A 13,838-nucleotide genomic window follows, 5' to 3' on the forward strand; every position below is an offset into this window, starting at 1 on the left:
CAACAGAATACTATTCAGCATTAAAAAAAGAATGGTTTATCAGTACACACACCAACACGGATAAATCTCAAAATAATCATGCTAAGTGAAAGAAGCCAGACTCATCCCCAAAGAGCGTGTACTCTGGGATGACACTTACATAAAACCTTAGAAAATGCAAACTAATTGATAGTGACAGAAACCAGAGCAGTGGTTGCCCGGGGATGAAGGGATAGGAAGGGGTAGGAGGGATTTACAAAGGGGCACAAGAGAACTTTGGGAGATGATGGAAATGTTCACTATCTTGATTAGGATGATCAAATTGTTCCCTTTAAATACATGGAGTTTATTATAAGCCAATTATACCCAATAGGGCTTTTTTTTTTTAAATCTGATGTGACACATGTGTATCATTTCCCCACTTAACATGCCCTGGAGATCATTCCATATCAGCACATAGCCAGTTACCTTTCTTTTTAACAGCTGAATAGTATTCTGCGATGTAGATTTACATAATCTATTTAGCCATCCTCCTTCTGATGGACATTTAGGTTACTTACCACCTTTCTTTTACAGTCAGTGCTGCTATGAACATCTTTATATATACATCTTTTTGTACCTGTAGGATAAATTCTTAGAACTGCAATTGCTTAGCCAAAGGTTTAACTGATGATTTTGAAAGATAGTATGAAAATGCCTCAATTCTCTCACTGGCTCAAGTCCTGCCTGCTCTGAAATGGAACGGATGGTCCCCACAGGGATTGAAGAAACTGCCCTGCAGCTTTCTGAGATCCACAAGGTGGGATTTCCTTGGCGATTATGCTATGTGCTGATAATGCAGTCCCGGTTTGCAATCACTCTCAGGTTCCAGGCTTTCTTTGGCAATAGGACTGTCTTGGAATAGTTGTGGGGAATTGAGCACCTCATACCATGGTGCCTGAATGTAGGGAAAGGAAACTGAAGGGCTGGGCTGCTGTAAAGCAGTGAGGTGGCAGTTAACGGAGAGGCCACAGCATCTGATGACATTCATCTCCAGCATTATAGCCACTGCTTAAATTCAGGGCAACCCGATGCTTCCATTTAACTTTCTCTCTCTCTCGATAATTACTGAGCCCCTACTATGTTGATTGATAGGGGCTGTGGGAGCACAGAGGAAAACAGGAGGCCCAGAGGAGGGGCAGGTCAGAAAGTCTTTCCTCAGGAAAGCTCAATCAACTGTTTTTTTTTTCTTTTTTGAAAGTGAGGTGAAATTCACACACCATAAAATTAACCATTTTAAAGTGTACAATTCAGTGGCATTTAGTACATTTGCATCATTGTGCAACCACCTCCTCTATGTAGTTTCCAAACATCGTCACCCTGAAAGGAAACGCCATACCCATTAAGTTACTCCCCACAAGCAGGGTTGAAAAACAAGGAGGAGGCATTTCACAGGCAGGCTTGGAAAGGAGGTCATTGCAAAAGAGGAGCTTTACAGGGGCCTTGGGACATCAAGTCGCTTGGGATGGTGTGAAGCATGTGTTGCGGGGGTGAAGTGATGGGATGAGGCAGGAAGGGAAGGCAGGCGGGGCAGGGAAGAGCATCTGCCCCAGCTCTGAGTTCGTCCAGGGTGGGAAGGAGGAATTGGTTATGGGACCAAGGGCAAAGTACTCTGCATCCCTGGGGGCATAGTGTCAACTTTAATACAAATTTAGTTTGAATCAGGGTTTCTCAACGTTGGCACTGCTGATATTTTGGGGCCTGATAATTCTTTGGTGAGGTGGGGGCTGTCCTGTGCACTGTAACATTTTTTAGCAGCATCTCCGACCTCTAACCACCACCAGTAGCATCCACTCTCCTCCACCCCACCCTAGTTAGGACAACCAAAGATGTCTCCAGACATTACCAAATATACCCTGGGGAAGGGGCAAAGTCTCCCCCTGCTGAGACCACTGGAAGGACTCTGAGCCCATGCTCCACCAGTCTAAGGAGTGGGCAAGTCACCCGGTACCGTGGGAGGCACCCTTCCCAGCTGCACGGAGACAACGCAACACAGGGCAGGACCACCTCTGAGAACTAGTCAAACACCAGCAAATGAGAGTTAAAACTTTGTGGCTTTTTTTTTTCACTCCTTCCTCCATTTATTCAACAACCACTTAATGTCTACTATGTGCCAGGGAGGTTGAACCCCAGGTCCAGGAGCTCCTTGGCAAAGATTCCCTGTGCCCAAGGGTTACACAGCAGCAGAGCAACTGGTGGCTTCAAGGACTACGTGGGCTCAGATGGCAAGTTTATCATGGGGTCCAGTGTGGATTAGAGTGCCTGCCCCAAATGTTCTGGACTGTGAAAGACTCTTGGGAGCTTTACACAACACAAGAGACAAAGGGAGGGAGATTCAATTATGAGCAAGATTGATTTTTTTTTTTTTGCTAAGCCCAGTAGGATGGGGGCTGTGAGTCAGATTCAACTGAACTTAGAGAGTTCTGTGGCAGTTTGTGCAAAGGTTCAAAAACATGACATAAAGGTGAACAGAGGACTGCCCTGGCTCTCCAGGGACTTGCAGCCTAATGGAAAACTCCCCCTGCCCCCACGTTATTTCTTGAGAACATCCTGGGGAATTTTGTACCTTTGTTATCTTTGACTTGATTTGATCTCTAGAACTGCATAAAGTTGCTAGAGTCCATTTTGCAGATAAGAAAACTGAACTTAACAGTGGTTTAGCGACTTGCCCTTGGCCTAAAAATATCAGATCCAGTGCCAGAATACGGGACTTCTGACCCCAAGCCTGGTTCTTTCCACCGCACCAGGCGGCACTGCTGATTCACAAAGGATGAGGAAACTTTGGCAAGGCAAAGGGCAGCAGATGGCTCTCAGTACTCTGATCTCTTGGGCTTGTTTCCTTATCTGTAAAAGGAGAATACTGCCTCACCAAGTGAACAGGGTTTTGTCTGTATTTGTGATGCATGCATGCATGATGTACGAAGCAAAGTGCTGGGTGTACATTCCATGTGTTAACAGGTTATAACACACAGGCATAGATAAAAGGAAGCTGCCAAATATTCCCGAACAGAGTGATGTGAAGTTGGAAGTTGTTCAGGAAGATAAACCAGGCAGGTGTGTGCAAAGCGGGTAGAGAGGGGTTAGACAGGAGGCAGGGCACCCAGCTCAGAGGGTGGCTGCTATGTGCAGTCCCATAATGAACCACAGGGCCTCAGCTTGGGGACCAGGCAACAGGGACGGGAAAGGGAAGTGGAGAGGATTTAGGACTGATTTCAGGGCAAAAAAGCACCAAATGGCATATTCTGAGCATGTTATCCTTAATGAGAGGAGAACTGCTTAAAAAAAAAAAAAAGTGAATGACACATTGAGATAATGTGACACTTTGGGGGAAATAATTATGTTTAAACTACAGTTTTTTGGCATGGAGTTAAAAGCAGCTACTAACTATATTTGCCTGCTCTCCCTCAAGCTGTAAGCAATTTTATCAGTAAGACTAATTGAATGTTTGAGAATATCTAAAAGAAATGTACTAATTAAGAGAAAGTGTTTCCTAAGAGCTCTCTATCTCAAAGGAAGGAAAATATGAGTATGACAGATCAGGGTAACAAATTAGAAGGCAATTTTACGAGGGTTTGGAGAGCATCTTCAGTGATCTCTGGGATTCCTCTCAGCAGAAAGCTGTAACAGACTTTCGGCACCTAATCTTTTTAGCTTTTAAGTGTCTTGAGAGAGTTAGTAATAAAGAGCTTTGCAAGCTGAACAGCTCTCTGCTGGGGTGGGAGATCTTAGCCGAGTGGAGCGGAAGCCATCAGGCTGAAGTGCAATCCTCTCTGTTCCAACTTGGCCAGCAAATCTGTTGTCTTCAGAAGGAGGAATAGATTTGTTTTTCTCCTGGCTTTTGCTTTAGAGAAACAAGAGGAAATGTCCTGACAGTAAATATCTTCAGTGAGATTCCCCTGTCTTTTCTTTTTGTTTTTTTTTTTAAACTTCTAGGCGTCTCTGATAGCAGACAAAGCAAGGCACGTTGGGGCAGAGCCTCAGCTCTTTTCCCAAGGAAAGTCCAGGTTCAATAGGAGCTGCCAGCCTGTCAGTGGAAAGGAAATGTACCACGGTGTCGTTTGGGTGGCCCTGACTGAGGATCTGTGCTGAGGTGCCCTGTCAGGCTTGGCCTCTGCCATCTTTAGGAAGACCTCTGAGGTTCTAAAGTAGAAGGTATGAAGAAATGGGCTGGAAGTTTGGTCCAAATTAAAGTCACTAAAAAAGACTCTTCCTACAACTTCAGTGCATTAGTTCTTGTAAAGGAACAGTGATTGTAGTTAGCATTCTTTGAAAATAATCAAGCCAGAGGGCTTTACATATTCTAAATGTGTCACCTTTAAAATCAGGCAAAATTGGTGGTTCTTCTATAGCTTCTTTCCTAATTATGCAGCGTGAGTTAAAATACATTTTGCAGAACTAGGATAATGTTTGGCATCAGAGAGCCCTCAAGATTCAAATCCTTGTTTAACGTTCACTGTTTTTGAGCAAATTAGTCCTCTGCTCGTTTATCTGTGAAAGGGGAGGCTACCTCTCTAAGTGCTGCTGGATTTTCCGTATGTCTATATGGGGTGCACACATACAGGGCTGGACACAATAGGAAGCCACAAGACCCCAAGGAAGAGGTGACTTTAGAGGCTATGTGACTGGATGGGAGGGAAAAGCTGGGGTGGCCCACAAAGGAAGAACAGTAAGATCAGATAAGCATGGGGGGCTGGGGAGTCAGTACCAATGGGGACAGGGTTCCTTTTTGGGGTGATGAAAATGTTCTAAAGTTAGATAGTGGTGCTGGCTGCACAACTAACATACTAAAACCCATCAGTATACTTTGAAAGGGTGAGTTTTGTGGTATGTGAATTATATCTCCATTATACTGTTATTTTCAAAGAAGGATGCAGAATACATGAGTGAACATTTGGGGACGTAATGGAAAATGAGGGATTTTCAAATTCTCCAGGGTGGGAGGTGTGACGGTGGAAAATCAAGTCCTGATCTACAGGATAAAAATGTCCTTATTTAGGGAGGGTAAGAACCTGTTTCTCTGGCTAAATTCTACAATTTCACATTTCAGTCATACCTCCTGAAGTTTCATTTTGATAAGAGATTCTCCTTCACTCCTTGGACTAAAATTATTAGGGGAATATTCCTACGACGCTTTTTGAGTGATAGGTAATAGCTTTTCAGTACCTGCACTGTTTCACCCTGGGTTTTAGGACACCATAAAAAATACTTACCAGTATCAAAATTTCATAGTCACGATCCCAATCTGCCTTAATGGCACTGTTCCAATACAAACAACCATAGACACACCACTCAGATTTCTAATTTATTATTAAATTACATAACAAAGCTTCTTCTATACAGTCAGAAAAAGCACATTTAGATGAGAACAAAAATTAAGTACGAATACAATAAACCTGGTTCCAAGAAGCCATTTTAAAAGCAAAAAATTAGAAAGTGCATTTGGAATAGATTTTTAAAAATCTGTAATGGCATTTTTCATGAGGAAACATCTTCCATCATGGTAAAGTGTGACTGGAACTGATATCCCTCCCTCTCTAAGAGCTAACAGGATGGGAATGGATGCAAATACTTTGATACTAAGTGATACTGCGGATACTTGGTACTAGGCACAAAGGAAATGAGAAAGAGCCCTCAGGACATGGCTCAGCTTTGTCTCAGCTTCTTATCCAATAAACATCCTTAAGAGTCACTTGTTCCTCATTTTCTTTTCCCCTATGAAACTTCAGGGTATGCAGGTTTATAAAGGAATACCAAGATTAGCTTACAAAGATCATGATGAAAAGTTCTGTATCTTTTTGGAGACCAGGCTAAACAACTCTTACCCCAAAAGGAGAATGGAACACAATCATTTTAACTCCCAGTAGAATCCATTTGCTCTTAAGTTACATTTGCCACAAAATTCAGTGTAACACTAGACATGGCCATTTATCCTCAATAGCTTAATACTGCAAGTTAGTAAACTCAGTCAATTTCCAAGAAATCATATCTGGCTAGTGATCAAACATGAGGTACCAGAAAACCAAAAAGGCTAGTCCAGTTCTTTAAAGTCCTTTTCATCAGTTGAGATTATTAACAACGAAACAGAGAATTAATGGTGGGATGCAGGTCCAAGGTGCCTCAATTCCATAGAGGCCAAAAGTCACTGTATCAAAAGGCTCAATAGGTACATTTTTCTATTCAGATGTTTTCAGCATCCAAAAGGAAAGAATGGTAAAATTGATATTATTTGGTTCCAGGTACAAAAAGTGCCCTCATGATGACTCCTCTCATCACCCATTTCCATTCTCAGGATTTTAGTCCTATGTCTGATCTGAGAGCTGGGCAGTATGGGGAAAGGCATCCTCTAAAAATTTGTGAATTCTGGTACAAAGGAGATTAATAATGAAGAAGAAAAGCCCTTTTCTAACACTAGAAAAATAAAGGGTGAGCAATGCAGGTTTAAAGGGACGCCTTCAGCATCATTAACAACAGTAAGAAGAGCACAGAGACAGCCAGGACAGAGCAGGGAAATCACTTCAGTATCTGGCCTTGAACTTGAGTAACAAATTTATTAAACATTTTAGACTAAAGTTATCAGCGCACATTAAAACAAACTCTCAAAAGTAAACCTTTTGGAATTTTCTGCCCTTCTTGTTGCCATGGTTTTTTACACTTTAAAGTGAAATGGAAAATTTTGAGTGGTTATTTAAAAGACCCCCAAAGGAGTGATCCATTATATAAGAAAAATGGCTGAGAGAGTAACTTCCTCTAAGAGGCAACATTTGGGACCAGGAATAGAAAATTCCTTGGACCTGACTCTGACTGGCTCTCAGAAGCAACTTACTGTTGGCCCCTGAGCCAAGCAACTGGTTTGTAAGGACAGCAAAAAAGTTGGAAAAAAACAAGGAAAAAAAAAGTTAAATGGCATAAAACTTTAAAGAGTTCAAATAAATTATCATGGGATCCAAATTGAGCCTCTACTTGTAAATGGCACACTTGTACTTCCTTACTCCAGGGCTTCCTTCTGCAAAAGAAGGGGCTGGGAAGGAAAGGGCGAGTCCCGCCCCAGCCATCTGCATTCGGCCCTGGGTCACCTCACTCTGGGCTACAGCGCTGGGAGGTTAGTCAGACCCACCTGACACCCACATCTGCACCACGCTTTTTCAACTTCCTTGGAAGAACTAATTTCTTTATTTTCATTAAGAAAATAACTAATATAATTCTATTACTTCATTTAAGCATAACCCTAATGCAAAGGCTCATTGGTCATCCAAAGTATTTGCTCAGGTGCAGCAAAGCTAGATGAGCTGGGTCCTCGTTTTACTCTCATACCATCAGCTTTAATGAATGCACCAAATAATCAGACCAGTAAAAAAGACTGGTAGTATAATTAAATAAATAACTTTATTTATGATACTTCAGATTTTATAAATGCCAACTACATAGCAACCAAATCCCATAAATTCTAGTTGAAGCACAATAACCGATCAAAACCCTTTGAAAAATCAAAGATAATAAAGTATCAGGGGAGAGAAGTTTGTTCTCCCAACAGAGAATTTAATAGATGAACTTACTTCTCTGATCTTTTAAGGTTCACACTGGGAAAGCTTAAACTTTCTTTTAAGGGCATCCCCAATCAACTAACTGATCAACCAACCCATATTTAGAAAAATAAAACCCCATAGTTTAAAAAATATATATCAAATGCTCTTCATACCCAGAACATAATAAAACTTTTGACACCAGAATGAAAAATCTCTCAGTTTCTGTACTAGACAGGGGTTAGTCTACCCACCAGCCCGTGTATCAAGTTCATCTGAACGTCACCGTCAATACACTGTGATGTAGTTACATCCTAATATCCTTTTACTCCCTGTGGCAGAGTCTCAAACCAAGACTAAAATACCATAGTAAATTCCAAAGGTGAAGAACAGCTTTCTTTCTTGATGAGGAGTGTAGATGTTAGAAGTCTCCGAACTGTGGCCGTTTAGACAGACAAATAATACAGAAACTGAGAAATGGTTAAACTTGAAAAGAATTCTGGTGGGTGGTTTAAAATTTTGTCAATGTCCAGGGATGGTAATAGAAGACAGGTGCAGACAGAGACAGATTCTGTCTTAAGCACCTTCAACAGTAAAACCATTCTCTGGATGTTTGGAAAAGCTTAACAGATTTGGAATGAATGGGTTTTCACAGAACACAGAATTCCTGGTACATCAGAAGGTGGTTCTTAAACTTTTGCTCATAAGTTGTGGAACATTTATAAATGGAATTATCTGGATGGTGACCCCTCACTCAGTGTCTTTTTACATGTGGCTTGTTAAAGAGACCTCACTGAAAATCGAGCAGCCTCCTCACTCAGTTGTCTTCCTCACGTGTTAATCCTGACATGATGAGCAATAGTTGGGGGCACTGATAGACATGGCTTGTTGTCATGGCAGAACTGAGATTTCATTTCCTTGTAGTAGCAAATATTAATCCAATGAAAGAAATAAACAAAAACCCCTAAACAATGACTGACTTTGTAAAAAAAGCCTGTCATTCTTGATGTTTTTCCAGCAACGCAGTTAACCTCAGTGTGTGCATGATTAAAAAAAAAAAAAGAAAAAAAGTTTTGCAGTGCTTGTCTTGTTTCAGACAACCTCAACTGTGTTGAAGTTGGCCTGTCAGCATCTCAAACATTCTGTGAAAAATGTAATTTTTCTTGAATACCAAGAGAGTTGGAGACAAAGAGTAGAAATTTATATCACAGATTATTAAGAAATGACTTGTGATTTCTCATGATGAGTGTAACATAAAAGGACAAAAACTATGTTTATTCACAACCCCATCTGGTGGCTGAAAGGAGAGCAGTCTCTGGATAGAGAAAAACTTGGTTTTCTGAAGGGTAAGACCTGCCTTGTCATCAGCCTTCAACACTATCACTGAAGCACAGAAACTCTGCTTCTGATGGGCTTACTTACCTCTTGGTGAGACAAAAGCAACTGAAAACATTTTTTTAAAAAACTAAAAACAGAAGGAAATGTGTGTTAGAAAAGACAGCACAGAAAACCTGTGACTTCAGCTCAACCTGACCATGTCACAGAGTCCAGCACTATCAGTCTTGAATTAATCCTGCTGGTCAGGCTAATTATCAGGTCAGTCAACTTCTCCTTCCTATTTTTCCTTATTCCAGATCAGGGTGTGAAAGTGGTGGCTGTCAAGAGTCCCTGGAGATGTCCCATCAATGGAACGCATACAGCAGCAAGAGGATGGTACAGACACCAATAACTCCTCCCAGGATGAGGGAGTCTCGCCGCTTCCTAAGGTTGATCCGCTGGATCAGGCTGTTCACAGCAGGAAAACGATCTTTGGGAAGTCTTTATTAAGGTCATATTTGGAAGAAGCCTCTTAAGTGAAAAGTCACAAGAAACACAAAAATAGAGATAAGTGGAGTACAGGAATGATAAATAACAAAAAGAAACAGGAAAAGAAAATCACACTGAGGGCGTTTGAGCAAACACACATGCCTACCACTTAAGGTCCCAAATTCAAGTCTCCCAGTACACTGCAGTACACAAGTAAGAACAATGAGAAGAAAAAAAAAATTGATAGAGAGAGAGGGAGAAGAAAGTAACAATGATGACAGCTGGCTGGTACCCAGGGGCTATCGCCAGGCTTCAGGTCCGACAGGGAGTCAGCGTGGTCAGGAACAGAGCAACCCTGCACAGACGGTGCAGCCAGCTACTACCACTACCACCACCCTGAGGTTCCTGCCTTTCCTTTTCTCCTCATCTCTCTCTCTCTTTTAACCCCTTCTCTCAGGAGACTGGGAAGTTTTGCCAGAGGGTTTTGAGGAGTACCCAGGCCCCCTTGGATTCAGGCAATTAGTGGGAACCAACTCTAGTGTCTGTATAATTAAGCACTGGTTAATTATTTAAAATTCTCAATTTACTTTGCAGCAGGAGGCAGGATATTGCTAAAAAAAAAAAAGTGGGCTCAACTGCTCTAGCTGTCCTATTTGAGAAACATAAAAAAAGGAAAGATAGGAAATGCTCAAATTTAGGGGTTTTACAGAGGTCACAGCCGTATTTCACTCAGTACTGCAAAGTATCTTCCTGTCTTACTTGTTTCTATGCTGTAGATCAAAGCACTTGCCTGTGTGTCCTATAGTGTTCTGTATTTCTAGCGCTGGTTTCTGACCACACGCCTGCAGGTGCATCCTCTTTGTTAACAGAGGTAGTATATCAAGGTCAGGAAAAGCACCAACAAAACCACGCTGGATACAAGGGAGCCAGACCAATCCCAACTCCTGCTGAACCCTCACTGCATTTTCCTGTAATGAAATGACCCTCAGCAGGGACTGTACTGTGTATTTATATAATCTACATGTTGTATGTGTAGGCCCATGTTTCCTTCTAATCTTGAATTTTCCTGTGCGTATTGAATAGAGCTTTACACACTGCAGGTTTTAATGTGCGTTTTGAATTAGTTAATGAAAAAGAGAGGACAATAAGCAGAAACAATTTTTAAAATGCGAAAGGAGGCATGAAGTCACGGGCAAAATCTGAGCCCCTGAATCCAGACATACCTTACGTCAAACTCTACCCCTGAATTTTACAGATACATGAACAGATTAATTCTCTCCCTTAAGTCAGCCTGAATTAGGTTTTTATTACTACCTCTCTGCAGTGTCCTGACTAACTTGTACCCATTTTATTTGATTTTTTAAAAAATATTTTTGGGGAACAATTGTAATTTGTGGTAATAATAATAAAATGAGGTAATGAATATAACAGTACTCTGTAAACCGTCGAGCCCTGAATAAAACAGAAATGATTTTGGATATGCGGTTTTATACTTAGGGTGACAATGCAAGAACAAAATTCACAAAAACCTGTAGGATATTACAACACACTTCAGGATATTCTTTTCCTCAGGCAAATAAGGTATCAAACTAAAAGCGACCTGAAATTATCCAGGAACCAGAAGATACTCAACTTTTGAAAATCACAGGTCCTGTCCTCATTAGTAATTGGGGAAGGAAACTTTTTCTCTAAAAGGTTTGACTTCTCAGAGTAAACAAAATGTTTTACCTTAGCAGGCTTATCAGTTTCTCTGCTGGGGTTCTCAGAAGTATTAGTAACACTAATTTAAATTGGGAAACTGAAGAATTAAGAAGGTAGAAGTCACAACAGACAAGCAGCGAATCTATCCTAGAATTCAGCTTGTGTAGAACAAGTCACAATGGAAATGCTCTATCAGCAGTTACAACTCACCCACACGTATAGCTGTCCCTCCCCTTAGAAGCATCTGCACTGACTTACTCTCCAAACCGAGAAGAAAAGGCTCATAATTTATGATGTTTACATTAATATAGTATATACTATGGGGTTCTAATATGGATGCAAGAGCTTTTAAAATATAAAACAATTTTGTGAATAATTTGAAAAATCACATTTCTAATTTTTTTCTAGATCTACTAATAGTAAACCTCTGGCGTGCAATCTTTTAGAAACGGCACTAAACAGGATGGACTTTCATAAAGTAGGAATGCAGGGTATATTCTTAATCTGTAATTACTGATGGCCTCTACTGAGACTGAAGCTGGCAACCTGCCCGGGGGGAAGGGGGAGGGAGAAGCGGTGACACAGATTTGTTCCCCCTAAAAGACACAGATTTCAAACTTTCAGAAAGGATACTGGCCAAAGTGTTCATTTTACTCTGAATTGACTTCAACATTCCTCTCTGTGAAGTCATATTTTCTTTTGTTGCCATAGCAATGCTGCAAGTGAGAAAAAGAGAAGCTCATTAAACTGACATTTAAGATTATCTTGCATGGATCCATCATATCTTTAAAAGTAAACAGAAAACTAAGGTGAGCAACATCACCTCTGAAAAGCACTGGGCAGGAACATGGAAAAACAATCACTTCCCAACTCATCTTCCCACTGTCCTTTTTCTGAATGACCCCTCCATCCCCATTGCTATCCTTTGATATCTTTCTGGACAAGGCAGTAAGCCATTTCCTGTGGTTTTTCTTTTTTCCTTCAAAGTAACAAATGAAATAAGGCAACTGACAAATCACATATTATGAAAGCTTCTTAAAACAGTTTTAAAACGAGCCAGGTACTAAAATATCCTTAATCAGGAAAAACTCTGAGGGAAGTAGGGAATTACAAACATAAAAATACAACCAAAAGTGTAATATATCACAAAATACTCATATATAACCAGCCCTAAATTTATGAAAACATTATGTTCCAAAATTCTATTTGAGAACCAACCGAGCAGATTTTAGGACACACATGCACATTATGCTGGTGTCCAAGTCAGGTGACAAAGGTCACAGATTTCATTAAACAACTGAGAAAGAAAAGAAGTGACTTTTTCATTCTTTGTATAGTTTCTTCCATGTGACTACCTTGATGTGCTTTTTAAAGGAATCCCAGTTAATACCTTTTTGCTATCACTGCCAGGATTAACTTTCATTAGTCTTACCTCCTTGGATATTAGCATCCTAGAGGGCAGGGTCAGAATCCATTTTGATATGTAATACACAGGGGAGTGTTTTAGATACTGGCTTATAAAAAGTAATAAGAAATAAAATGTTCTTGAAGAATTATGAAAATATGTAAAACATTTTTCAAAAAAGGAACAGAAATGAAGAGATTCTGGGAAGATGGTGGTCAGAGGACAAATTCCTGACCTTATCTCTGGCCCAGTTTCCTCCATTGGAAGAACACAAGAACAAAGGCAGACCTGCTGGGGAGGGTCCATCTGAGTCCCAGGTTCTCTTGAGATCTCTAAGGAAGACAGCCAGGGAGGGCTACACTCTCTCAAGCAAGGGAAGAACCAGGGAACTAAGGGCAGGGAAGACTGTACTCTTCTTCAAGCCGGGGGCAAAGCCTACGTGTCACTGAGTCCTAAGGAGCCAAGACAGTGGAGGACATGCATCTGCAGGTACAGGGGCTGCAGTGATTAACTGAACTGCTCCCAGTTCTTACAGCTGGGAGAGGACTGCTACACACAGCCAGAAAGACCTATAAGCAGACAGCTGACTACCAGCCAGTGTGACAATCAGCCGCTAAGACAGTAAATTGCTGGGCCATCTACCACCACCTGGTATGTCACTGCTTTAGGGTCTCCAATAGCCTGGCCTACCAGAGAGCTAACTGAACACATTTTCAAGCAGGCAAGACCAGGCATCCTATTGGAGAAAAATGCTAGAGGGAGTACTCTGAGCAAATGACAGATAAATCAAAACTGAAATTTTGAGATTTGAGAGGGCAAAGAAGAGACAAAAGTGTGCAGGGAGATGTATTAAAAAACAAGTATTGTTTGGAATAGTATTAGACAAACAAAAAACACCCCTCCACCAAAACAAATAAACAAACACCTGGAAACAACACTGGAATGGTTTAGTAGATTATGGTATAACCACCATACTATGAAATAAAATTTGGTTATTAAAAAAATGAATCAGTATTATTTCTATCAACCTGGAGGGATGTTTATGATATACTAAATGATTAAAGTCAGCCACAGAATGTGTAGAGTATGAGTCCTTTTTCATTTGAAGAAACACTCAAATCATCTTTGTGTGTGCCTGTATGACAGTGAGAAAGATATACAACTGTCAGTTAATACAAGTTGTTTCAAGGGGCAGAATGGAGGGACACTGCCAGGAGATAAACCTTTTCTTTATACATTTTAGAATAATTTAAATTGTTACAATAGTAACATTATTACTTTGATAATATATAAATATCTAATAAAGAAAATTGAAAAGAAAATTAGAGGAATTTCACCTGAATGATTAAGAAACGTTAGCACCAAATCTCCTACTGTTACTTAACTCA

At 40.7% G+C, this 13,838-nt stretch overlaps 1 protein-coding gene across 3 annotated transcripts in view; it reads right to left on the reverse strand.

Moving 5' to 3' along the window:
- Positions 1–7,382: 7,382 nt before the first annotated feature.
- Positions 7,383–13,838, reverse strand: part of GOSR1 (golgi SNAP receptor complex member 1) — a 33,113-nt gene continuing 26,657 nt past the window's right edge. For 2 of the 3 annotated variants that reach the window (XM_006214415.4, XM_006214414.3), the window contains exons 8-9: positions 11,679–11,761; positions 7,383–9,345 (exon numbers count right to left, since the gene is read on the reverse strand). In XM_006214415.4, the coding sequence (XP_006214477.1) occupies positions 9,221–9,345; positions 11,679–11,761 (208 nt within the window). In that variant the 3' untranslated portion in view covers positions 7,383–9,220. Of the gene's footprint in view, positions 9,357–11,678; positions 11,762–13,838 lie in introns of all 3 variants that reach the window. The other variant, XM_072939099.1, reaches the window with a different exon arrangement.

This window comes from Vicugna pacos, chromosome 16 (genome assembly GCF_048564905.1).
Source record: "Vicugna pacos chromosome 16, VicPac4, whole genome shotgun sequence".
NCBI lineage: Eukaryota > Metazoa > Chordata > Mammalia > Artiodactyla > Camelidae > Vicugna > Vicugna pacos.